The sequence below is a fragment of the Lithobates pipiens genome, unplaced genomic scaffold (assembly GCF_037356315.1).
Source record: "Lithobates pipiens isolate NorthernLeopardFrog02 unplaced genomic scaffold, aLitPip1_a1.2 Scaffold_16, whole genome shotgun sequence".
Lineage (NCBI taxonomy): Eukaryota > Metazoa > Chordata > Amphibia > Anura > Ranidae > Lithobates > Lithobates pipiens.
The window spans coordinates 536,767,629-536,793,885 of NW_027507748.1; the positions used below are offsets into that span (position 1 = coordinate 536,767,629).

The 26,257-nt window shown below is 44.6% G+C and overlaps 1 protein-coding gene across 2 annotated transcripts in view; it reads right to left on the reverse strand.

Moving 5' to 3' along the window:
- ESD (esterase D) overlaps positions 1-24,156 on the reverse strand; it is a 111,859-nt gene extending 87,703 nt beyond the window's left edge. Inside the window, exons 1-3 of one of the 2 annotated variants that reach the window (XM_077483253.1) lie at positions 24,031-24,156; positions 11,025-11,095; positions 8,346-8,434 (exon numbers count right to left, since the gene is read on the reverse strand). In XM_077483253.1, the coding sequence (XP_077339379.1) occupies positions 8,346-8,434; positions 11,025-11,092 (157 nt within the window). In that variant the 5' untranslated portion in view covers positions 11,093-11,095; positions 24,031-24,156. Of the gene's footprint in view, positions 1-8,345; positions 8,435-11,024; positions 11,096-17,976; positions 18,291-24,030 lie in introns of those variants that run through there. The other variant, XM_077483252.1, reaches the window with a different exon arrangement.
- Between the last annotated feature and the right edge of the window lie 2,101 nt (positions 24,157-26,257).

Below are 26,257 nucleotides of genomic sequence, written 5' to 3' on the forward strand. Positions count from 1 at the left end.
GATCTCCAAGCATTTGTGCATTGTCTACTGAACCAAGTTAGACTTTTATTCACATTGGATAAAGCAGCGTCAACTGCTGGTACATTCCATCTTTTGGTGAATTTCTCCTGCATGGGATAAAGCACTGAAAACCTTTTTAGAGGAAGAAAATGCTTATCTGAATGATCCCATTCAGCATAAGTAAGCTGTTCCAGTAGCGCATGGACGAGAAACGCATGCAAAGTCTGCGGAGGTTTTAAGGAACCCAAAGAAGAAACGGAACTTTCGGCTGACTCAGTTGGGGACAGCTTGAAAGCAGACCAAACTATTTCTGTAAGAGACTGTACCAGCAACTTTCAAATTGCAAGGCTGAAAAGGATTCATCTACCGTTGATTCCTCAGAAGAGGAGTCATTGGATTGCCTTTCCTCCTGATCCCCTGAGGGTAATACCTAATCCTCCACCCACTGTTCCCTTGATAAAGGGTCTGAGGTGGGGGAGGGGGGGGGGGGAATCTACCACGCTTACTATCCCTTTGGATGGAGGATGCGAAGAAAAAGGAATCTTCAGTCACGTATACAGGGGCTGAGATGTTAGAAGCAGCTACAACACCCACTGGTTCCAAAGGTTCACCCTGGCTAGCCACTTGTGGTATTTCAGGAAAAGATGACAATATGGAGGCATGACTAGAGTCCTCAGCGCCTGGGGGTGATGTTTTAGGTACCTTTTTTGAGGCATTTGCACCGGGCTTTTCTGGAGGCATAGTCCTAAGCACAAAAGCAGAGGCACCAAGTAAATGCATTACTTGCTGAACTATAGTCTAGCAAAAGAATGCCGCTAATAAAAGTTCAGCCTGGTGCTGAGTAAAATGTCTTCCCTCTTTGGGAATGCCTGCATGCAGCACCTTACATGCCCCCTACTGCTCCTGTGTGATTTAGCAGCCGTACTCTCCAGCTACCAGCTGAGGAGAGTCTGCTTTCTGGACTCGGCTTCCCCCTGCGCCGTGTGTCCCGTACACGGTGGTGTGTCTAGGCCACGCCCCCTCCGTACGGACAGTGCTCCTGTGCGATTTAGCCGCCATACTCTCTAGCGACCAGCTGAGGAGAGTCTGCTTTCTGGACTCGGCTTCCCCCCTGCACCATGTGTCCTTGTGGACGCTACGTCCCATACACGGTGGCGCGCCTAGGCCACGCCCACTCCGTACGTCACCGCCCCCCTCCTGTTTTGAAATTCAGACAATTCCCATGCCCGCGGGCGGCATTCGGGGAGGGGAGGCGAGGCAGACCCAATGGTGCTTTTTGAGCAGAGAGTGGGGGGAACACAGAAATAGAGGGAAGGGAGCCACCGCACCCCCCACGGAGAGGGGGGGTTGCAGGGGGGAGTACAAAGTATTGTTGTACCTACCAACCCCTTAGTCCCCCCAGGGGGGAGAAATACCAACTTGGCAAATCTTTTTCCTGCGTGAGGAATCCCCCCTGAGAAATGCTGCTGTCGAGCCCACGCGCATACTGAGACACTGAGCTGAACTGAAAGACAACATACAAAAGGTATGTGCATTTACTCCCTCTAGAGATCTAAAGCATGACAACATTTTACTAAAGAAAGAAAAACCATAGGTGGACTTTTTACAGTTCCTAGGTTCCTTCCCCTACCTTATCCTCACAGCAGGATTCTGCTGATAACAGACAGATCCAACCTTCACCCATCACGGTGGGCTGCATTTAGAACACCTTCAAGGACCAGGTCCTTTTTTATCGGGGGTTCCACTCCCTTGGACCTGTATATAACCCCACCAGGAAAACTTTACGGTAATGTGAGCATGACCAAAGCACTGGGTCCCTGGGTCTAGCCCTCCAAGGAGAGGCGTTACAGGCAAAACCTCGTTCTTATACGAGGCCCGGGTACCATCCACTTTGGCCTCAGTGGCACTTTGGATGGATCCGGTCTGTAGATCTGGTTTCAATCCAGTGAAGGATCCTTCCAGCAGAGCCCCTCAGAGCATATCTTCAATCGTGACCAACACCTTAGACAATGGCGAAAAAAAGAGAGATTCCTGGTAAAGGGAGGGGTTATATAGGGAGTGAACTTCCTGTCTTGGGTGGGCCAGTGTCCATCACCTGAAGCTGCCCTATATACCATATAGTTATTACTATGGCTCTGTGTCCCATGATGTACTCCAAGAAACATCACGGGACACAGAGCAGCCATAGTAATTACTATGTGGGATGTCCAAGAGCAATGCCATTGAGGGGAGGGAGACACATATCAAAGTAGGCCGCCATCAGACATGAGGATCTATACTGCTGCCTGCAGTACACTGTGCCCAAAAGCTGCATCCTCCTGCCGCCTTACATCCATCTGGTAAAGTTTAGTAAATGTACTGATGACCAAGTAGTGGCCCTGCAAATATGAGCCATAGGAGCCTGGTGACGCGCACTGCCCATGACGCACTCACTCCCCTGGTAGAGTGCATTATAATTTGAAAAGGTGGAACCCTTCTTTTCAATCCATAAGCCTGAATTATAACCTAACAAACCCACTGTGAAATAGTCAATTTTGACGCAGCCTGCCCCTTTTCTGGGCCTTTCTGGCAGCACAAACAAAGCATCAGTCTTCCACATCTGAGCTGTCACCTTCAGATAAATCCTGACAGTTCTCACCACTAGGGATGAGCCCAATGTTCGAGTCGAGCGTAGGTTCGACTTGAACATCAGGTTTTGGACTGTTTGCCGAATAGCAAACAATTGTTGGCAGCAAATTCGAAAGCTGCGGAACACCCTTTAAAAGTCTATGGGAGAAATCAAAAGTGATAATTTTAAAAGCTTATATGCATGGTATTGTCATAAATAGTGTTTGGGGACCTGGGTCCTCCCCCAGGGGACATGTATCAATGTAAAAAAAAAAAAAGTTTTAAAAAACAGCAATTTTTTCAGGAGCACCGATTTTAATAATGCTTAAAGTGAAACAATAACAGTGAAATATTCCTTTAAATTTCATACCGGGGGGGGGGGGGGGGGGTATCTATAGTATGCCTGTAAAGTGGTGCATTTTTCCGTGTTTAGAGCAGTCCCTGCACAAAATGACATTTCTAAAAGGAAAAAAAGTATTTTAAAACTACTAGCGGCTATAATGAATTGTCGGGTCCCGTCAATACAGCCATAGAAGATGAATGGACTTCGTGGAATATTTTTATTTTTTTAATAAAGGACTTGTCCCAAGGTGTGTCTTGTGTTTTTTTGTTTTGTTTTTAACATTGACACTTTTTTTGTGAAATGGTATGGGTACAATGTACCCATTACCATTTCAAACGGGGGGGGGGATCTGGGGGATCCCCTTGTTAGAGGGGGCTTCCAGATTCCGATAAGCCCCCCGCCCGCAGACCCCCACAACTACCGGGCAAGGGTTGTGGGGATAAGGCCCTTGTCCCCCGTCAACGTGGAGACAAGGTGTTTTGGGGGGCTACCCCAAGCACCCTCCCCATGTAGAGGGCATGTGGTACGGTTCAGGGGGTGGCGCCCTCTCGTCCCCCCTCTTTTCCTGCAGCCTGCCATGTTAAAGCCAGACGTGCTGGCCAAATCTCTAAAATGTTGATGGGCAAGGCTTTTTCGGTCTCTGATCACTTCCCCTGGACAGTGGCCTCCTCCAGAACTGCTCCCCAGACCAAGAGGCTGGCATCCGTTGTTACTACCTTCTAGGCTACCGGCATGAAGGATTTCCCCTTCTGCAAATTTCTGGCTATCAACCACCAATTAAGAATCTGGCGCACCTTTGGGGATAGATACATTGGGTATTCCAAGGCTTTTATCCTCTTGTTCTAAGCAGACAGAATTCTGTTTTGCAACAGTCTCAAATTAAATTGGGCATAGGGACTAGCTTTGAATGAAGCCACCATTTTCCCTAGTAACCTCATGTAAAGGTGAATGGAGGGATCCTTCTTTCTCTTGACCACACGGACCAGGTCTCTTATAGCCCTGACCTTTGTGTGAGGCAAAAATACCTTTTCTTGGACAGTGTCTACAACCAGACCCAAGTACTCTAGCCTTCTTACTGGCTGTAAGGCTGACTTCTCTAGGTTGAGAATCCAACCCAGGTGTTCCAAATACTTGACCGTGCTGGACACACTGTGGTCTAGCCCTGTAACCGACTGATCTATAAAGCAGCAGGTTGTCTAGGTATGCCATTACTGATATACCCTGGACCCTTAATGTTGCCAATACCAGCGCCAACATTTTTGTTAACGGGGACCAGTGGCTAAACTGAAGGGCAAGGCCATGAACTGAAAACGGAGCTGTTCCACCTCGAATCGCAGAAATTTCTGGTGAGCGAGGGCAGATTGCCACATGCAAATATGCATCTTTGATGTCTAGTAATGCTAGAAATTCTCCTCCCCTCAGAGGACATGGCTGACCGGATTGACTCCATGCGAAAGGAGCGGATGGTTAGGAATTGATTTAGATCTTTTGAGATCTAGAATGGGTCTCCATTCGGCTTTGGCACCGTGAAGAGAATCGAATAAAAACCCATACCCTGCTCCTCTGTTGGAATTTCTGTAATCACACCCTGTGACATCAACCCGTCCAGTGCCTGGAATAAAGACCTTCTTTTTAATGGGTCTCTGGGAACATTCTATCTTAGAAAAAGAAATGGCGGAAACTCCCGAAACTCTAGCTTGTAGCCTAGAGATACAGTGGAGATGACCCATCTGTCTTGGATCTCCACTCGACAAGCTCCTGAAAACTGCAGAAGCCTTCCCCCCACTAGACCGTATGGGGGCGCCTCTTCATAAGGAGGCCTTAGGATTCTGTTTTGTACGCTTCTACCCCAGGGCTTCTTCTGGCCTTGTGGCTTACCTCTTGAACCCAACGGCGGAGGCCGTTGAAACCGCCTTGAGGCTGCAGAACCTGGTGCCGGGAATGAAGAACGTTTAAATGAACGACATCTACTCCTTTTAATTGGTAAAAGGGCACTCTTACCACCTGAAATTTTTTGGATATACTTATCCAAGTCATCTCTGAACAATCATTCCCAGTGAAAAGGAAAACCTGCCAATAGCTTTTTGCACGGCAATTCAGCTGACCAATGCTTCAACCAGAGAATTCTGCGCATATGCACAGATAAGAGGGCAAAGCGTGACACCTGTTGAATAGAATCTTTAAGGGCGTCCGCCACAAAGCATAAGGCCCTTGGCAGCTACGCTAACTTGTGGGTCACTCCCCCTTGAGCAGGGACACCTTTAATGACTTGCTTGTGGTAACAAACCCCTATTACTGCTACTGCAGGCTGTACTGTTTAACCAGCTATGGAAAAGGGGGCCTTAAGTAAAGATGACAGCTTCTTGTCGCCTGGCTCTTTGAAACCTGGACATTGTCTACTGGACAAGTTAGACTCCTATTCACAGAAGAAATAGTAGCATCCACTGCTGGCAATCTCCACTTCTTAGTGAACTTTTCCTCCATGGGATAAAGAAGAGAAAATCTCCCAGGAGGAACAAAATACCTATCTGGATGAGCCCAGTCTGCATTTATTAGTTGCTCCAGCAGTGGGTGTAAAGGGAAAGCATGTGGACCCTGTGAAGGCCTCAAAGAACCCAAAGAAGAAAAGGGGACCTCAGCCACCTCCGCTGGGGGCAACTTATATGCAGAATGAACCAATTCCATAAGGGATTGGACTAGCAGTTTTTGGGATTGCGAGGCTGAGAAGGGCCCCTCTGAGACTGAATCCTCAGAAGAGGAGTCATCTGCCTGCCTTTCTTCCCAGTCACCCAATGGCACCTCAATGTCATCTGCCCATTCCGTTCCAACACTGGAAGGTCAGGAGGGGGAGAAGTGGACCTTTCACGTTTTTTCCCGGACTAGGAGACAGACGTGATCACGTTGACTATTTCTCCCTCCAACGCAGCTAATGTTGAAACCATATTGTCCTTAGTGACGTATGGAGAGGCTGAAATGTTGAATGCAGCCACTGTGCCCGACAGCCTCAATGGCTCAGACTGGCCAATTGTCTCTGGCTTTTCAGGGGAGTATAGTGCTGTGGAAATGTGACTAGGATCCTCAGATCCCGACAGCAGCGCCTTTGCACTCCTCCCTGTTGCATTCGCCCGACCCCACCCTTTCTTTAGGGAAGACATAGTCCTAAGCACAAAATGCAGAGGTACTCACAATATGCACCCACTGCAGAACTGTAGTCCAGCAAAAAGAAAATGCCGCTATCACTGCTCAGCCTAATACCCAGCAGGCGTGCCTTTAAATGCCTGTATTCACAGCTATACAGTGCTTACATGCCCCAGTATACTCTGTTTCCCTCGGTCAGCCACCAGACTCTTTACAGTCACAAATTTTATAGCCACTGAGCCTGCGCCATGCTACATGCACTCTTGCCCTCCCACGTGCACACTGTCCACTCCTAAGCTACGCCCCGTGTCCTACATTGGCCCTTTACCAGAGCTGACCCACGTGCGATTGTGGACGAGTCGGTCCTGTTATTGGGATAGCTCAGGGGGAGAGAGGGGCTACAATTCCGTGGGGGTAATGCCGGTGGCCCCGCTCCCGTCATCAGAACCAGCCTCTGGGGAGAGGGCTGCGTGCCATGGGTTAGGAAGTGGGTGGTCCCAGGGCCTCAGACAACTGGCAGACCAGGATGAGGGCAATGCTGTCTCCAGAGGAGCGCTGCCAGACACAGAAAAAAAAAAAAAGGAGCATGACAAGTAAACATCTGGTATGTTACAATACAACCTCCAGTGGTGAAAAACAGGCAAAGCATTCTCTATTTGGAGAATTCCCTTGAAGTGAACCATGTGTGTTCCTTTCCCATGGTCTTCGTTTTTTTTTGTGATTTTTTTTTTTTTTAAACGTACCATACTGCTGGAATACATAGCCAGACTCAATTTTCACCCATCACGGTGGGCCAGGTCCTTGAATGGACCTTCAAGGACCGAGTCCCCCTTGCATACTGGGGTCCCCACCCTTGGACCTGTACAGCACACTGCCAGTACAACCTTTGGTTTAGTTATGTATCAAAGGGCCTGTATCCCAGGGTCCAGCCCTCCAAAGAGGAGCATTACAGGCAAAAACCTTGCTTCTTCCTCAAGGCTTGGGTACCATTTCTTTGTCACTTTGAATGGATCTGACTGCATAGCCCCTTGGTCTCCAACGGGGATGTCTATATTATAGTTCTTCTATCCACTGTGACCATCACCTTGAGACACTGCCTAAAAAAATGGAAATACTTCCTGTATGGGAAGGGTTATATAGAGGGGGACTTCCTGTCTTTGGGGGTGCCAGTGTCCATTCACCTATAGGTGGCCGTAAAACCATAGTAATAACAATGGCTGCTCTGTGTCCCGTGATGTACGATAAAGAAATAAAACTGCTTTCCATTAATTGTACACACGCTTAACCTCACTCTCTTCATAGCTGTTTAAACACACTGCTCGGTTACTTCTGCCTTACTTCCTGGTCAGACTTTAGGTCATGGCACAGGAAGGAGTTGACCAGCTGATCTCATTAGCACACACCCTGCATCATCTACCCTGGTCAACTCCTTCCTGTGTCATGACCTAAAGTCTGATCAGGAAGTAAAGCAGAAATAATCAAGCAGTGTGTTTTAACAGCCATGAAGAAAGTTAGGTAAGCCTGTGTAGAATTAACGGAAAGCTTTGATATTTTTGCAAAATAAGTACATTAATGCTACATTGGTACGTAGGGGAGCTGTAATTTAGAAAAAAAAAAGCTGAACTTATCCTTTAAAGCAGGCGTAGGGAACCTCGGCTCTCCAGCTATTTAGAAACTACAAATCCCATCATGCCTCTGCCTCTAGGAGTCATGCCTGTGATTGTTAGGGTCTTGCAATGTCTCATGGGACTTGTAGTTTCAAAACAACTGGAGAGCCGAGGTTCCCTACCCCTGCTTTAAAGTCATCACAAAGGACATCTTTACATCTGAAAAAAGAAATGTAATCTCCACATAAGAAAAAGTTTTTTCACAGTAAGAGCTGTGAAAATGTGGAACAGACTCCCCCAAGAATTACTTCTGGCCAACTCAGTAGACTTTTTTTTTTTTTTATTTAAACAAAGTGCTGGATGCATTCTTAAATGCAAAAGAAATAAAAAATACCTGGATAATAGCATTCCAGTTATTCAACACTAGAGATTTTCGATTCAGGGAATATGTGGTTGCCTTCTGGAGATCAGGAAGATTTTACTTCCCCTCCTGCAGCAAATTAGACCACGCTTTTCAAGTTTGTTTTTGCCTTCCTCTGGATCAACTGTGTTTCAGTACTTAGAGGTTTTCTATTTTGCCTATTGTTAGAACTAGATGGACGTGTCTTTTTCAACCTGATAAGGAGAAAAACAGCTTCAGAAATACATACCTGAAAGCCAGTATACCACCGGGCATTTGGAAGTTTCAGCTTTAGGTGGTAAATAGATCCCAAATCTTATTTTACACTTGAGTTCCGTGCTATTCAGAAAGAGAAACATTGGCAAGAAAAAAAGTCAATGAAATATTTTTTCCAAGGGCTTAAAAAAAAAAAAAAAAAAAAAAAAAAACCCTTTAGAGTGCTTGCTTCCATATTCTCACAAATAACAAAAGTTGACACATTTTGAACAAAATGATAACATAACAAAAAAATAAAAGAATATGGATATTTTCTGATCACAGCAGCCTGAAGGAGGTGAAATAAACCTGAACACAAGTAATGATATTCCAGAAAGACTTCAAAAATCTGCATTGAAAATAACAAAAAAGAGATCTAAAAGTTTAGTTAGATTTGTAGTATCCTTAATATTTCAAAATTAGAATAACCAACCAAGAGAATACATAGGAAAAACTAATATAAACAGATTTTTGGTCTAGTACAAACATTTTTTTCACTGGCATAAGCTTTCTGACAAACAAAAATCAAGCTGGTAGGAGTAGGAATGTATAGGGGGTTTATCTGCATCAGAACTGCTGTTCTGTGGGAATGAAAACATGTCTTGATACAGCTTAGAAAATAGTCAAAAGTATGTCAGAGGCACCAATGATGGAATAGAGTATACAAACCTGGCATCTGATGGGTAAGTGAACTCCCGTGCAAATCCAATTGTTAAAAATGCTTATGTGTAAAGCCAGACAATTCATCATATGCATATGTCTTTTATTATATATGATTCTGCTTAAATGATTTATGTTGAAAACACTGATACTGATTGGCCAGTTAAATAGTATAATATAACTTTGACCATGAATCTAAGATCCCTTTTCACATGGGCCATGTCTGCTCTAATCAGAAAAGGGATCTGTAAACAGATGCCCTGATGAATTGGATCAGAACAGTACAAATGTCACTTCTGTGACATCCATGTCCAGTTTCTTTTTCACCTGGCTGTTCCTGGACTCATGTTACGTCTACAGGCAGGTGGCTGTAAGCATCTGTTTACATCCAAATACATCAGATCCATCACATTTAGGTCTGAAAAAAACTTAAAATAATGTAGACCAATGTTTTGGTGTACATATCAATTGAAAAAAAAAAATCCATTAAACTTTATTGCTATCACAAACCCTTATGTGACAGTATAATAAAGTGACAGGTTCTATTTGATGAGACATTTGGGGTCTACTGGACCCCTGATATCTCACCTCCATTAGCTTCAATGGAGTCACTGAAGCTAATGGAATACATATCCCCTCTCCTCTAGGGGTGTTTGATTCAATCGCAATTAGGGATTCGCGATTCAGCCGTCGGCGATTCGGCATCAATGCTGCGACTGCTAAAAATCTATTTTGGCATGACCTCATCTATCTGCGCGCTGCCCCATCCCTCCAAATGGAGCTGAAAGCGCTGTGCCCTGCCTCTCCACACTGAGCTGTGGGTGTTAGCCACGCCCTATTTCCACTGATGTCATCCCCCAGCCACGTCAGGAAACACCGTGTTCGCTGGAGCCTGTGTGAGGTATGACGCGGCTGGTCAGGCGACGGTAGCTCCTGGATTCCGGAAGTCGAGCTGCGAGATATTTCCTCCGCTCTCCCTGGCTAACTGCAGCGATGTCGGTCCTGCTGCTCTCCCCAGATAGCATCAAGGCTACATGGTCCCCCCCTTGTTCCATCCCCTGGCGTTCTGTGCTGTGAGGCTAGGGGCTGGTGGACACCGCAGTGCCCTCCACCCGACACTTAGATCCAGTGCACCCCCAGGTTCTGCCACTCCAATGGCATTGTTTTTCCCCCATTGGAGGCAGGTAGTCTCCTCTCTGGCTCCTGCAGCAATCGTTACTGTACGCACAAGTAAGTTACTTTAAAATAAATAAACTTGATGGTGGACTTAAGTCACAATGCCATTTCATTAATTATGGTTTATGTATGTCTTAGTGATTGATTCATATCACAACTTCATTGATACCTCTTTTTTTTTTTTTTTTGTATGATTTATGCTTTCACACAAATCAGCAAAACCACAAATCATACAAAAAAATAAAAATTAAAAAGGCATACGTTATTTGGGGGGGGATGTTATGGGGACAATGTCCGCAGTCTCTGACCCTCTCTTGTAGTATTTTGGGGGCAGTCTGGAGCTCCTGTAAGTTGTCTGCTGTAATTTACACTTTGCTACATGCAGTGAGTGTTTTTTTTAAGAACAGATAAAATAAAAAAAAATTGAGTTCTTCTGACTGCTTGAATTTTTTAGATGAAAACCGAGCACAGTAATCGTGATGCATCACGGAATCGAATCGTGGACAGGATAATCACAATCGAATTCACAAGGTCAGTGAAGATGTGCACCCCTACTCTCCTCTACCCAACAAAACCCAGCATGTAGGTGTTGGGCCCACAGGGACAGTGAAGCCTGAGAAACATGATAGATTATACACATTTGGGGATGTACTTTCATCTGAAAGCTGACAAGCGTCTTGTGACATTTACACACATTCTTAGCTGCTATAGCTGTAAATGCAGTAGTGTCAGTGTGAATTACTCCTGGATTGAGGTGTGGATGAATGTTTCCATTAATAATTACATTACAATGTCAATTTAAGTACAGGGCTTTCTAAAGATGTATTTCTCTATTTACCTGTCATGTTCAAACACTTTCTGGTAGCCCTCAAAGCATTTATTGCTGGAAATCTGTTTCAGTGCCATATTCTGTTGGAAATAAACACAATTTTAAAAATAAAAAACACTGCAGGTGTCAACAAAGTTTAAAATAGAGAGAATTTCAAATGCTGTATACAACATTACAACAGAAATCATATTTCTGAACCTTAATCTGGAAGAACTCTATAAACATACACAACACTGATAAAACAGAAGCTTGGTGCTGAAAAGCCCAAGAGGCATTCATGGATCAGGGGAACCCTAGTTGTCAGGAAATCAGGCTTGAATGTCGACCTGTCTAATCCACCTAGAAATAGTGGAATGGGAAGCCGGAAGCACCTTGCAAGAATCCTCTGAATGGACAAAAGCTATTCGATTGATGGAAGTCATAGTTAACAGGTAAACGAGCACTGCATGAACCACATCTAGGCAGTGGAGTATCCTGCCTGGCAGAAGTGATAGCAACCAAAAGGCAACTTTGCCAGCAAGGACATACAAAGGAATATCTCTGGATGGGTTTGAAGGGCAATCTGACAAAGCTAGGTTAAGGTCCCAGAGCAGCAACGGGGAGCATCTGAGAGGCATTACGTGAATGACACCCCACAAAAGTCTTCACCAGGGAGTGAAAAGTAAGCGGATACTGGAAAAAAATAGCCAAGGCAAAAATCTGCCCTATGAGGATGATCAAGGCTAAACATTGAACCAGTCCAGACTGGGGGAAAGCCTGAATACGTCCCGCAAAGTATCGTCTCCGGGTGAAATTTGCGCTGCTCGGACCAGGCAAAATAGACCTACAGATCGCAAATCTTATAAGAAGTTAACTGCTTTGCACGGAGAAGCATAGAAATGAAAAAATCTGACAGTCCTCTCTCTTAGGACCCTGGCTTCAACAGCCAGGCCTTCAAGGTCCGCTACTGAAAAGCGGAATGGGAGACTGGGCCTCAAGACAGAAGATCTGAACGATCTGAAACAGGACTCAGAGCCACAATGTTTTAGGAAGATATGTGGCACCACTGCTTCACCCCCTATAGGCAGGCATACCCGTGAAGGGGTCACAACTTAAAGCGGTAGTAAACTGCTGCCTCAAAAGAAAACGATTTGGGCACCTGGACGGTTTAAGCCACAATGTGCTGTTTGCAGTGCAGTCAGACTTACCCTAGAGCAAAGCCCTCCAGCAGCGCCCTGCCACTGCCATCTGCACTTCCATCTTTACCCAGTCTTCCTTCCAAGTTTGTGAGCTCTGGCCATTTGAACAGCTGGGCCCCGATGTCACTCCTGCACAAGAGCACGGCTGCAGCACGGTGCTCTAGATTGATGGCACACTCAGTGCCTAAATGCATTTGTGAGGTCAGGCACTGATGTTGGACGAGATGGCCTGGCTCGTAGTCTGTGCTCTAATTCATGTCAAAGATGCTCTATAGGGTTGAGGTCAGGTGCAGGCCAGTCAGGTTCCTTCACCCCAAACTTGCTCATCCATGTCTTTATAGACCTTGCTTTCTGCACTGGTCCAAATCATTTGATTGGGGGGGGGGGGGGGTTCAGGGTTGGGTCTGGCCCCTTAGTTTCAGTGAAGGGAATTCTTAAGGTGTCAGCATACCAAGACATTTTTGGACAATTTCATGCTCCCAACTTTGTGGGAACAGTTTGGGGATGGCTTCCTTTTCCAACATGACTGCGCACCAGTGCGCAAAGCAATGTCCATAAAGATATGAATGAGCGAGTTTGGGGTGGGGGAAAATAAAAAATAAAAAATGAAGTGCAATAATTCACATAGTAACTAAAACATTTAAAAGTGTAACAATCTAAAAAATAAAACTTACAAAGTGCTACAATGGTATGAACCTCCCAACTAAAAAAGGTTGTTGCACTTGAAGTTAATTTGTATTGCAAATCTCTGAAGAGGGGTTTCCACCATCCCTGCTAAGTTTAATTTGTTATGTCTTGTTTTCAGTCTGATGTGTATTATATGTAAAGTTGCGTATCACAGAGCGGTCTCTTTGGTATTGTGGTAATAATAGGCTTTTTATAACGGCTTACCCATAAAATCCTTTTCTTCGAGTACATCACGGGACACAGAGCCACAGTAATTACTGTGTGGGTTATATGCCACACCCTAGACAGGAAGTTAAATTCCCCATATAACCCCTCCCCTTACCAGGAGTACCTCAGTTTTGTAGCAAAGCAATACACGTGTAACCAGAAACAGGGGAGGGACCTCTGTCCTGTGATGTACTCCAAGAAAAGGATTTTTACAGGTAAGCTGTTATAAAAATCCTATTTTCTTATCGTACACCAAGGGACACAGAGCCACAGTGCCACAGTAATTACTGTATGGGATGTCCCAGAGCAATGCTATCTGAGGGGGGGGGGGGGAGACAAAAAACAAAAGTAGGGTGTAATCAGACCCAAGGACCTATACTGATGCCTGCAGCACACTGTGCCCAAAGGAGATATCCTCATGCCTTCGTACATCCACCTGATAAAATCTGGTGAATGTATGGACTGAAGACCAAGTTGCGGCCTTGCAGATTTGAGCCACGGAGGCTTGGTGATGCACGGCCCATGAAGCACTAACAGCTCTGGTGGAGTGTGCTTTGATTTGAAAAGGTGGAACTTTTCTCTTCAAACCATAAGCTTGAATAATTACTTGCCAAATCCATTTGGCAATAGTAGATTGACGCTGCCTGTCCCTTTCTAAGACCTTCAGGCAAAACAAACAAAACATCAGTTTTCCGAAATTAAGCAGTCACCTTCAAATAGATTTTGACTGCTCTCACTATATCCAGAGAATGTCGTGACTTTTCTTCCGTAGAACAGGATTCTAGAAGAAATGAAGGTAGAACAATATCCTGGTTTAGATAAAAACCTGAAACCACCTTTGGCAGAAAGCTAGGATGAGGACGAAATACTACTCTATACTTGTGAATGATTAACCACTTGCTTACTGGGCACTTAAACACCCTTCCTGCCCAGACCAATTTTCAGCTTTCGGTGCTCTCACACTTTGAATGACAATTACTCAGTCATGCAACACTGTACCCAATTTTTTGTCTTTTTTTCCCACAAATAGAGCTTTCTTTTGGTGGTATTTGATCACCTCTGGGGTTTTTATTTTTTGCGCTATAAATGAAAAAAGACCGAAAATTTTGAAAAAAACACATATTTCTTTGTTTCTGTGACAGAATTATGCAAATTATTAATTTTTCTTCATACATTTTGGCCACAATTTATACTGCTACATATCTTTGGTAAAAATAACCCAAATTAGTGGATATTTTTTGGTATTTGTGAAAGTTAGAGAGTCTACAAGCTGTGGTGCGAATCGCACAAAATTGATCACATCTGATGTACTGGTGGGCCTATCTCGCTTCTTGTGACCCGAACAAGTCAGGAAAGTACAAATACCCCCCAAATTACCCCTTTTTGGAAAATAGACATTCCAAGGTATTTAGTAAGAGGCATAGTGAGTTTTTTGATGATGTCATTTTTTTCCCACAATTCTTTGCAAAATTACGATTTTTCATTTTTTTTTCTCCACAAAATTGTCATTGTAATGGCACTGGGGACAAATGGCACTGACAATAGGTGGCACTGGGGGCGGATGGCACTGCTGGGGGAGGATGGCACTGCTGGGGGAGGATGGCACTTTTTTTTTTAAATCAAATCAAAGCAGAACGGCTGCCGCTGCAGCCGTTCATCTCTCCCCTCTCACACTCTGTCTGTGTGAGGAGGGAGAGCGGCGCTGAGAGATGATCTCATATGTTTACATATGAGATCATCTCCCATTGGACAAGCCGATCGCGCTGTAAACGGCCGCTGTGATTGGCCGTTTACAGCGATCTGTGTTTGCCTGTCCCCGGGGGACATGGCAAACACAGAACTTCCCCGATGCGCGCCCGTGGCGGCGCGCATTGCGGAAGTAAACATTAGGACGTTCAGGGACGGCCACCCGGACAAAAGCGTCTGCTCTACGGCCGTCATTCGGCTATAGGGCGGGCGCGAGGTGGTTAAATATGGCTCTTTACAAGACAGAGCTGCCAATTCTGATACCCTTCTTGCAGAAGAAATGGCTACCAGAAAAACTAGCTTCCTTGTCAAAAGGACCAAGGGAATATGTTGTATCGGCTCAAAAGGCAGTTTCTGTAATGCCGACAGAACTAAATTCAAGTCCCAAGGGTGTTCTAACCGGTGGATTAAGCCATGTTACTCCCTGTATAAAGCTTTGGACCAAAGAATGCGAAACAAGCGGACGTTGAAACTAGGGATGCACCGAAATGTCGGCCGCCGAAACATATCGGCAGAATATGGCCCTTTTGGCAAACAGAATTTTCGTTGATACTGGGGACGAAAAATGGGGTGGGGCCTGATGGGCTTGGCCCCACCCATCATGGGGGTGTCATTCCGTGTGTATATATATATATACATTTGTATGCATGTGTGTGTATGTTTATATGTATGTGTATTGTGTGTTATGTGTGTATGTTTATATATGTGTGTTTTTATATGTGTATGTTTATATGCACTGGTGAGGCACAGGCAGGCTACATGACAGGCACTGGTAGGCTGCTGGGCACAGTGAGGCTGCATTGATCTTCTGTAGCATGTCCCCAGTCTCTGACCATCTCCTGTATAAAAATATTTTTTTAACACAGTCAATTTCGGTACCGGTGCTGTTTCGGTATCGGTTTTCGGGATCAAGAAAAATGTATTTTCAGTATCGGTTTCGCCACCAAAAAACCCATTCGGTGCATCCCTAGTTGAAACAATACCCATAAGGCCGAGACCTGGCCCTTGATAGTACTCAAGGCCATCTTTATCCCTAATCAAATTTGCAGAAAGGTAAGAATTCCACCTATGACATACTTTCTGGGATGCCAACCCCTGGATTCACACCAAGAAACATATGCCTTCCAGACTATAATAAATGACTCTGGAAGCTGGCTTCCTTGCATTAATCAAGGTAGATAACACTGAGCCCCAAAGCCCACGATTCTTCAGAATATGGGTTTCACTAGCAAAACCATTAAATTTAGCGTTTATAAAGTAGGATGGAATACTGGTCCCTGCAATAGCAGATCTGGACGTGGTGGTAGGGTCCAAGGGGCCCCCACTACCATCTTTACTATTTCTGCATACCAAGATCTACAGACTTCCTTTCGCGCTTGATCCTGTAAAAAAAGTTGAGGTAGCAGCAAAATAGGAGGGAATGCATAAATCAGTGAGAACTGATCCCACTGGGTCACCAACGCATCTTTTCCGCATGCAAGTGGATCCCTTCTTCTTGACACAAAGTTGTCGACTTTGTTGTTGAACCTGGACACAAACAGATCTATGTCTGGGGTCCCCCATCTTTGGCATATATAGCCAGGAAGATGTCGGGTGAAGGAACCATTCCCCCAGGAACAAGGATATGGTTTACCTCTCCCTGGGCTGCCTGACTTCTGGTGGCACCTTGGTGATTGACAGAAGCCACTGCTGTGGCATTGTTGGATTAAATCCTGACAGGAGAATTCCTCAACCTGAATGTCCAGGCCTTTAGGGCTAGGTGCGCTGCCCGAATCACTAGAATGTTGATGGGCAAGGTCCTTTTGGTTCTGGACCATTTTCCTTGGACAAAACCCTCTTCCAGGACTGCTCCCCACTCCAAAAGGCTGGCATTTGTTGTTACCACCTTCCAGGTAACTGGTAAGAAGGATTTCCCCTTCTGCAGATTCTCGGATATCCTCCACCAACTGAGGCTCTGGTGCACTTTTGGCGACAAACGCATTAGAACATCTAGAGCTTGGACCTTCTTTTTCCAGGCAGACAGGCTACTGTTTTGCAGCAGTCTCGAATGAAACTGAGCATAGGGAACTGCTTTGAATGAAGCCACCATCTTCCCCAACAACCTCATACAAAGGCGAATCAGCTCCTTTATGGTGCTGATCTTTGCATGGGGTAAAAACACCTTCTTGTATGCTATATCTATGACCAGAGCCAAGTACTCTAATCTTACTGGCCTTAAAGAAGATTTCTCTAGGTTGAGCACCCAACCTAGGTATTCCATGTAGTTGACTGTGGTGGCCATGCTTTGGTCCAAGCGGGCTACCGATCAGTCTATCAAGAGCAGGTCGTCTAGGTATGCTATTATCATTATATCTATAGGCCTTAATAAAACCAGAAGCTTTGTAAACACCTGAGGTGCAGTAGCTAGACCGAAAGGCAAGGCTACAAACTGAAAATTACGTTTTTCTACTTTGAAACGCAGATATTTCTGGTGAGTGGGGAAAATAGGTACATGCAGGTATGCATCCTTGATGTCAATGGATGCCAGAAGTTCTCCTCCTTGTAGGATGGAGACTACTGATCGGATTGATTCAATGCGAAAAGAGCGGATTTTCAGGAAGCAGTTTAGATCTTTGAGTTCTAGAATGGGTCTGACATCTCCATTTGGTTTTGGCACTGTGAAAAGGTTTGAATAAAACCCCAACCCATGCTCTTCCTTGAGGTTCACCATGATCACTTTTTTCAACAAAACTCGGTCTAACGCTTGAAAGAGACTTCTTTCTCTCTAGATCTTTGGGGACATTTGAACTGAGGAAACGTGTAGATGGTAATTCTCTGAACTTTAGTTTGTAACCTAGAGCTATTGCGGAGACCACCTACCTGTCTCGAAATTCCTCCTGCGAGACCCTTTGATTACTGCAGAAGTCTTCCCCCCCATGAGCGGGGGTGCCCCTTCATAAAGAGGCTTTAGCGTTCTGTCTTGTAGGTTTCCTCCCACAGGACTTCTTTTGTCCCTGGGGTTGACCCTGAGGTTTACCTCTTGAACCTGATGGTGGAGGCCGTCGCGACTGCCTGGAGACTGATGCCCCTGGCACTGGAGAAAGAGCCTGTTTAAAATGAGACGTTTACTCTTTTTCTTAACTGGTAAAGGGTACTTTTCCCACCTGATATCTTTTGCATATACTCGTCCAAATCATCCCCAGTTTTTCAATGCGGAAAGGAAAACCAGCCAGGAGCTTTTCGCATGGCACTTTGGCTGACCAACTTTTCAACCATAAGATTCTATGCATATGCACCAACTAGAGGTCGACTGATATATCGGCCGATATTTGCCGTTTTTTAATTAATCGGCATCGGCCGATTGTGCTGATAAAAAGCCGATTTAGAACTTCAGCGGGACTTTGAAATGACTTCTGTAATAGAAGTCAGTGTAAGTTGCCTGAGTCGTCATAGAAACGTCTTCCTCCTCTCTGGGCAGGCTGCCAAGAAAAGAACAGAAAGATACAATGTTTACACTTGAATGAATGAAATCATCTCTGTGTGTAGAGTTCTCAGTTTAACCATTTAAAGACTAAATCTTTTCTGACACTTGTTGCTTACAAGTAAAAGTCCTGTATTTTCTGCCAGAAAATCACTTAGACCCCCCCAAAAATTATATATATTTTTTTAGCAGAGATCCTAGGGAATAAGATAGCGGTTGTTGCAATATTTTATGTCACACGGCATTTGCACAGAGGTCTTTCAAATGCATTTTTTTGGGAAAAAAATACACTATTTAAAAAATAAAAACAGTAAAGTTAGCCCATTTTTTTTTTTCGTCCAAAAGTTTTGACTACCTGTTTTTATTTAATATATAGTTTTTTTTTTAATCTAAATCATACATACAAGTAAACTGATTGGAGGTTTGTTTTGTTTAATAAATGTTTGGAGGTTTGTTTTGTTTAATAAATGTTTAAATGTAAGAAATTTTCTGTATCACTTATGAAGGCTGCTTTCACACTGGAGCGGGCAGGCGTTGATGGTAAAACGCAAGTTTTAGCGGCTCTTTACCATCATTTTAGCGGTGCTATTTGGCTGCTAGTGGGGCACATCTAACCCAGCTAGCAGCCAAGGAAGAGGTTAAATGCGCCCATGAAGCACTGCTGCCAAATCGCATTGCATGCACTTCGGCAGTGGTGCCCATTCATATCAATGGGCAGGAGTGGTGGAGGAGCGGTATACACCACTCCAAACGTGCTGCTTGCAGGACTTTTTTTTAAGATCCTGCCAGCGCATCGCCTCAGTGTGAAAGCACTCCGTCTTTCACACAGACTGCAGGGGAGCCATTTTGCAGGCACTTTACAGGCGCTATTTTTAGCCCAAAAGCGCCTGAAAAACGCCCAGTGGGAAAGGTGTGTTAGATCAAGGGGGATTAAAAATAAATAAATAAATAAAAAAGGAAAAAAATAAATAAAATAAAATTGGCCTAACATATCGGCCCAAAAGAAATCGGCATCATATATCGGCTATCGGCCGCCATGATTTCTAAATATCGGCATCGGCCAGAGAAATTTTTTTATCAGTTGGATCCCTAAGCATTTGCGCATTGTCCGCAGGACAAGTCAAACTTTTATTCACGGTAGATATAGCAACGTAAATTGCTGGAATAATCCACCTCTTAATAAATTTTTCCTCCATAGAATTAAGTGTTGAAAACTTTTTACCGGGTAGAAAAAAAATGTTTATTGCTTCTCCAGCAATGAATGTATAGGAAAGGCACGCAAAGGGTGAGGAGGTTTTAGTGAACACAAACAAGAAGTGGGCTTTTCAACTGACTCAGTTAAGGGTAGCTTAAATATGGAGGGGACCATTTCAGTAAGAGAATGCACCAGCAATTTCTCAGCTTGTGAAGCTGAAGAAGGTCCTTCCCCACTTGAACCCTCAGAAGAGGAGTCATCAGTCTCTTCATGGTCCCCTGAGGGGGATTCATCTTCCCTCTCCCACTGTTCCTCTGTTTGAAGATCCAGGGTAGTAGAAGGGGACATAATGCGTTTTCTTCCACTCTTTGAAGATACGATTAAAGCCGTTAATCTTTCCTCCACTCCAATCATGGCTGAGGAAAAAAATCTCAGTAATATAGACAGGGGCTGAAATGTCGGAAGCAATTGCAACCCTTGAGGACCCCGAAGGCTCACTCTGACCAGCCTCTCTAGGCCTCTCGGAGGTTGGTGTTGCAGAGGGAGGGTCCTTAAAGCCTGAGGGTGACCCCTTTGTGCCTTTGTCTTTTGAGGTATTTGTACCTCTCCCTCTGGTCATAGTGTAAAGCACAAATGCAGAGGTACTACCAAAAATGCACCCACTGCTGAGAAAATAGTCCAAAAACTGCCGCTGTTATTAATGTTCAGCCTGATGCTAAACAAATGTGCCCTGGGAATGCCTGTGTCACCAACACTCACATGCCATCTGCTCTGTGTCCCTCCATCAGCTGAATGCATCTGAGAAAAGGTGCACTTTATAGCAGACACAGCCCTGCGTTAGCGAATGTCTGATACACACCAATGACATGCTATGCCCCCCCCCCCCCTTAAAAAAAAAAAAAAAAGATTGCTTTCCCGCGTCAGCGAACTCCGATCCAACTGGATTGCATGTGGAGGGAGATGGGGTGGAAGAGGGGAGGAAAGCTTGATGGACGGAGAACCGCCGTAATGGCAGTGGCAGCAGGAGTGGCGCAGCATAGTGCTGACTAGCCCATGTTCCTTCTGCTTCCTGGAAAGAAGGGGTACCTCTGTCCAGGTGGGGGACATTTGAAAGAAAAGACCCCCCCCCTTCTCACGTCTTACCTGCGGCTTGGGCTGGGGGAAGGGTGCAGCTTGTATGGACACAGAGCGAGACTGACAAGCATGGAACAGGTACCTGCATTTGACAAACCCCGGTGACGCCTTAAGGCATGACAACATTTAAAAGGAGAAAACCCACAAGAATTAGAAAAATTCCTTAGGAATTTCCCTCACCTTATCCAGCTGCAGGGTTCTGTGGTAAAACCAGACAGACCCAATCCTCACCTCTCACGGTGGGCTCCCCAGAGGATGACTGTTTAGTTGAGATGTGGCGGGTGCACCCCCTTACAGACATCGCTACTTTCTGACTATGTTATTACGATTGAACCAAATGTGAGTGTAATTTTATTATTTTTTTAATAAATTGGATGTTAAAACTGTATCACGCTATGCTAGTTTTCTACTTCCATGGTCTTTGATACCTGAGCCCCCTATTTTCGTGGGATGAGCTCTATAGGAGGATCGCTACGGGTGATTTCACGACCTGAAGACTTGTGGGAGATTACACACTAGATGTATGATTATCTGGTTTGCTAACCTACAGGTCCATATGACTCGAGAGGCGTAAGCCTTCCTCTGAGTCCACGTCATTTGGTAAGCCTCCTCTCCCCTTCTTTATCACAGTGGTGGTGGTATTATTCTACACATCAGAAGTTGAATTTCACCTTTTTTTACGTCACTTCAAGTTTGGAATTGGGATTGATATTACACATTTCAAGGACTGTTAGATGTTCACTTGATGGACTGTATATGTTAAATTAATTTTATTTACTTTAACCTTTTGTGTGCATGAGGTTCATGCACTCTTCCACCTGGGAGTAAGATCTCTTGATATACAGCGGAATTTACACATATTTTCTTTTTTTGAAGTGTATGTAATTTTCTTTGCTTGAATTAGTGCCTTACTGGTTCATGTGGTTTGTTGCCACCTAAGCGCCACACTTTTTTGTTTTACTGAAACAGCTAGGAGGTCCGCTAATTGCATATCCTTGATTTAAAGTATCAGGCTCCATGCACACTGGAGCTCAGAAACTGCAGTTTATTATAAACTCCACTCTGTTAGCCTATGTGTCCATGCACACATGGAAGTTTTTTTAGCTTTAATGAGCAGTGGAGTTTATGGGCTTTTTTCTGAATGCCAGAAATTCGCTTTCAAAGTGACGTTTTTCACTGCCAAAAAACGCCAATAAATGCTCATAAACGCTTATAAATGCTCATAAACACGCCTTAGTGTTCGGCATTCTATTTTTTCAATGCATTGTGGGAGTCTGGAATGCACTGTGGGATTTTTTGAGTGTCCCCTGTGTATTTTTATTGAAAATGCCCATAAACGCTAATAAACGCTAGTACAAAACGCTGTTAAAAGCATGTTTTTCAACCAGCGTTTTCTGCCAGCAATCTGGCGTCCATCTTTTTTTAGCTCCAGTGTGCATGGAGCCTTAGTATCAACTTCTGAAAGGGGCCGGATGCATGAATAGGGCATACCTCCTAACTTTTTAAGATGGGAACGAGGGGCACCTATGAGCAAAAGTATGCAGGCATAGGACACAACTCGTGCCATGCCCCTTTAAAGAAGAATTATGCAACAAACAAAAAAAGAAAAGAGGATTAGCTAAACCCACAGGTATCTTTTTTTTTTTTTTTTAAATCATTACTATTCCTTTGTATTGGCTTTTGAAATTTACAAATCTAGTGACTTAGAAATTGAATGAATGGTTTAGCACTGGGAAACACTTTATGAAAGATGAGTGGTGCACTTTATATACAACCATAAAGATCAGACCAAAATGAGGGAGGAAAGAGGGACTTTGTTCCAAATTAGGGACAGTCCCTCAAAATCAAGGACAGTTGGGAGCTATGATATGGGTAGAGTTGCCACCTCATCACTTTAAACCCGAACACCTTTGAATTACACAGGTTCTGAGGCTAATTAAATGCAGATAAGGCACCAAGTGAGTTTAATTATCACCTTAAAGAGGGATTTCCCCTACAAAAAAAATATTAAAAGCCAGCAGCTATAAATACTACAGCTGCTGACTTTTAATAAATGGACACTCACCTGTCCCGGGTTCCAGCGATGCCGGCAGCCGAGGCCGATCGATCTCTCGGCTGCTGCCGCCACCATTCTAGGTGAGGGAATCAGGAAGTGAAGCGAATCGGCTTCACTTCCCGGTTCCCTACTGCGCATGCGATAGTCGCGCAGCGCAATAGGAATTGTCTGCACTGTCTCTGAGACCCGTGTGTGTCCCAGCAGACAGCACTGCAGGACAGGAAATGGCGTAGACTCCCACGGGAGTCTATGCCCGGAAGTGGGTGTAAATACCTGTCTTTGACAGGTATCTGCACCCCCCTCCCCCCTGAAAGGTGCCAATTGTGACACCGGAGGGGGGGGGGGGAGGGTTCCACTTTAGGGTGGAACCCCGCTTTAAGCAGCCAAAGAACCTGTGTAATTAATATGCGTTTAGGTTTAAAGGGATGAGGTGGCAACCATAGATGGGGGAAGACGGTGACCTGTCAAAATAGCGATTGTGGATAGAGGGGGGGGGTGGCACTCCGGTGCCCCCTAAGGGAGGGTCCGCCACTGATTGATTGTATTCTTATTGCAATGCTGATGTTACACTGTGACCATAGACCTCCTAGTCAGATGATCCCATCAGGGAAAGCTGCATACCTCCCAACTTTCCAAAATGGGAATGAGGAACACCTATTAGCAAAAGTATGTAGGCATAGTACACATCCCTGGCCACACCCCCCTTAAAAATTAGAATTATATAAAAAAAAAAAAAAAAAAAAAAAAAAAAAAAATAAAAAGGGTTAAACCCACAAGTGCTTTTTTTACCACTGCTCTTCCTTTATATTGGCTTTTGGAATTTACAAATACAGCGATTTAGAAATCGGATGTAAGGTTTAGCACTGGAAAACACTTTTTGAAAGATAAAAAGTGCATTTTATATACACATCAGAACAAAATGAGGGACAAATGAGGAGGAATGAGGGACATTGCTTCAAATCAGGGACAGTTGGCAGCTATGAAGCTGTGCCCCAGTGATATGTGCTGAGTCTATGCCCAATCCGGGACACTCCCCTCCCCTCCCCGTAGTCAAATCACGTCTGACTCCCGTTACCCACGACTGACATACATAGTACTGACCGAGTGAACGGCTCATTGGCGGGAAACCTGTCACCAAACTAGCGGGATATAGGGGTGACCCGGCACACAGCCCCATATTCATGTACACACCGACATCACTACTACAGCAAAGTGCAGTGTCAGCATTTCACTACTAAACACACTGAGCGCTGCGATGTGGAGGATTACCAGAGCTCAGTGACGGTATAAACTAAGGACAAGCGCCGGTGACCCACTCCGCCATACACCTCAACATGACACACTCTCCTCACCTGGAGTACAACTCGACTGTCACAACCAGACCAGCAAGATGTCAGACAGCACACACCGTGGTTCAAGGCTGTGGTGTATAGACGTCACACTGACCTCTGCAGGCTGGGAGGAGAGTCTGCGGCTGTGATCAGCTGCTGATAAGTCCAGCGTCTTCAGTGAGAATCAGCAATGCGCTCTCAGGCTCCATTCACACTTAGCGACTTAGAAACGTCAAGATTCTGCCCATAATTCCAAATCGTAAGGCAATCACTGGCCGACATGTGTTTGGGTGCCCATTATCCTCTTGGCTAAAGGGCACTTTCACCTCCTCCCTGCCCGGGATCATTTTCAGCTCTCACGGTGAATGACAATTACGCGGTCGTGAAAAACTGTACCTATATAAAAAAATGTTATAATTTTTTTGAGAAATATAGAGCTTTCTTTTGGAGGTATTTAACCACTTCAGCCCCGGAAGAATTTACCCCTTCCTGACCAGAGCACTTTTTGCCATTCGGCACTGCGTCGCTTTAACTGACAATTGCGTGGTCATGCGACATGGCTCCCAAACAAAGTTGACGTCCTTTTTTTCCCCACAAATAGAGCTTTCTTTTGGTGGTATTTGATCACCTCTGTGGTTTTTATTTTTTTTTGTGCTATAAAAAAAAAAAATAGCATCAATTTTGAAAAAAACGCATTCTTTTTTACTTTTTGCTATAATAAATATACCTAAATTTTTTTTAAAAAAAACATTTTTTCCGCAGATTCAGCTGATACGTATTCTTCTACATATTTTTGGTAAAAAAAATCACAATAATCGTTTATTGATTGGTTTGGGCAAAAGTTATAGCGTCTACAAAATAGGGGATAGTTTTATGGCATTTTTATTGATAATTTTTCTTTTTTACTAATAATGGCGGCAATCTGCGATTTTTATCATGACTGCAACATTATGGCGGACACATCGGACAATTTTGACACATTTTTGGTACCATTGGCATTAATACAGCAATCAATGCAAAAAAAATTGCATTGATTACTTTAAAAATGTCCCTGGCAGTGAAGGGGTTAACCACTAGGTGGCACTGTAGGGGTTAAGTGTGTCCTAAGGATTGATTCCAACTGTGGGGGGCGCTCTATGTGACACATCACTGATCTCTGCTCCCGATTACAGGGAGCGGTGATCAGTGACAGTGTCATTAGGCAGAACTGGGAGATGCTTGTTGACATTAGCATCTCCCCATTCTTCCTCACCGTGAGATGATCGCGGGTATCCCCGTGGACATCAGGTCCGCTGGACCCACAATCACAGTCACAGAGCTCCCGGGGGCACGCATGCGCTCCCCAGCCACCTCTTAAAGGACAACGTACAGGTACGTTAATCTGCTTGTATGTGCTCTTCTGCGGAAGTATATTTGCGTGAGGCGGTCAGTAAGCGATTAAGCACCATTGTTTTTTTTTTTTTTGCTAAACGAAAAAAGACCGAAATTGAAATTTAAAAAATGTACAATTTTCTTAGTTTCTGTTACGAAATTGTACAAATAAGTAATTTTTCTTCTTCATTGATTTGCTCTGATGAGGCTGCACTGATGGGCTGATGAGGCTGCACTGATAGCCACTGATGCGGCATTGATGGGCACTGATGAGGCTGCACTGATGGCTACTGATAAGCACTGATGAGATGGCAATGATGGGCAACGATAAGCACTGATGAAGGAGCACTGACGAGGCTTCACTGATAAGCACTGATGAGGTGGCAATGATGGGCAACGATAAGCACCGATGAAGGAGCACTGACGAGGCTGCACTGATAGGCACTGATATACTGAACTGATGGACAATGATTGACACTGATGGGGCTTATCAGTGTAAATGTCTGCTGTCACAGGAGGAAAGACTGTTATTGGCTTTCCCTTCCTCACACGGTGACAGCACTGAGGAAAGGAAATAGATGATAACCAGGCATTTGTTTACATGTGATCAGCTGTGATAGGACACACATAACCACATGGTAAAAGGCTGCTGTGTTTGGCCTTTTACCTTGATCTGCGATCTGAAGGACACAGCAATCACAAAGTACATCAAAGGTGCAAAGCAGGGGTCAGGCTTTTGGAAGGATGTCACTAGACGCCCTCCCAGAACTCAACAACATTGCTATGGTCGTCTTTCTGTCGGAAAGTAGTTATCCTTCAATGGTACCCCAAAAGAGATGTAATTCTTCCGCAATTACCGTATCAGAAGCTTGTTTTT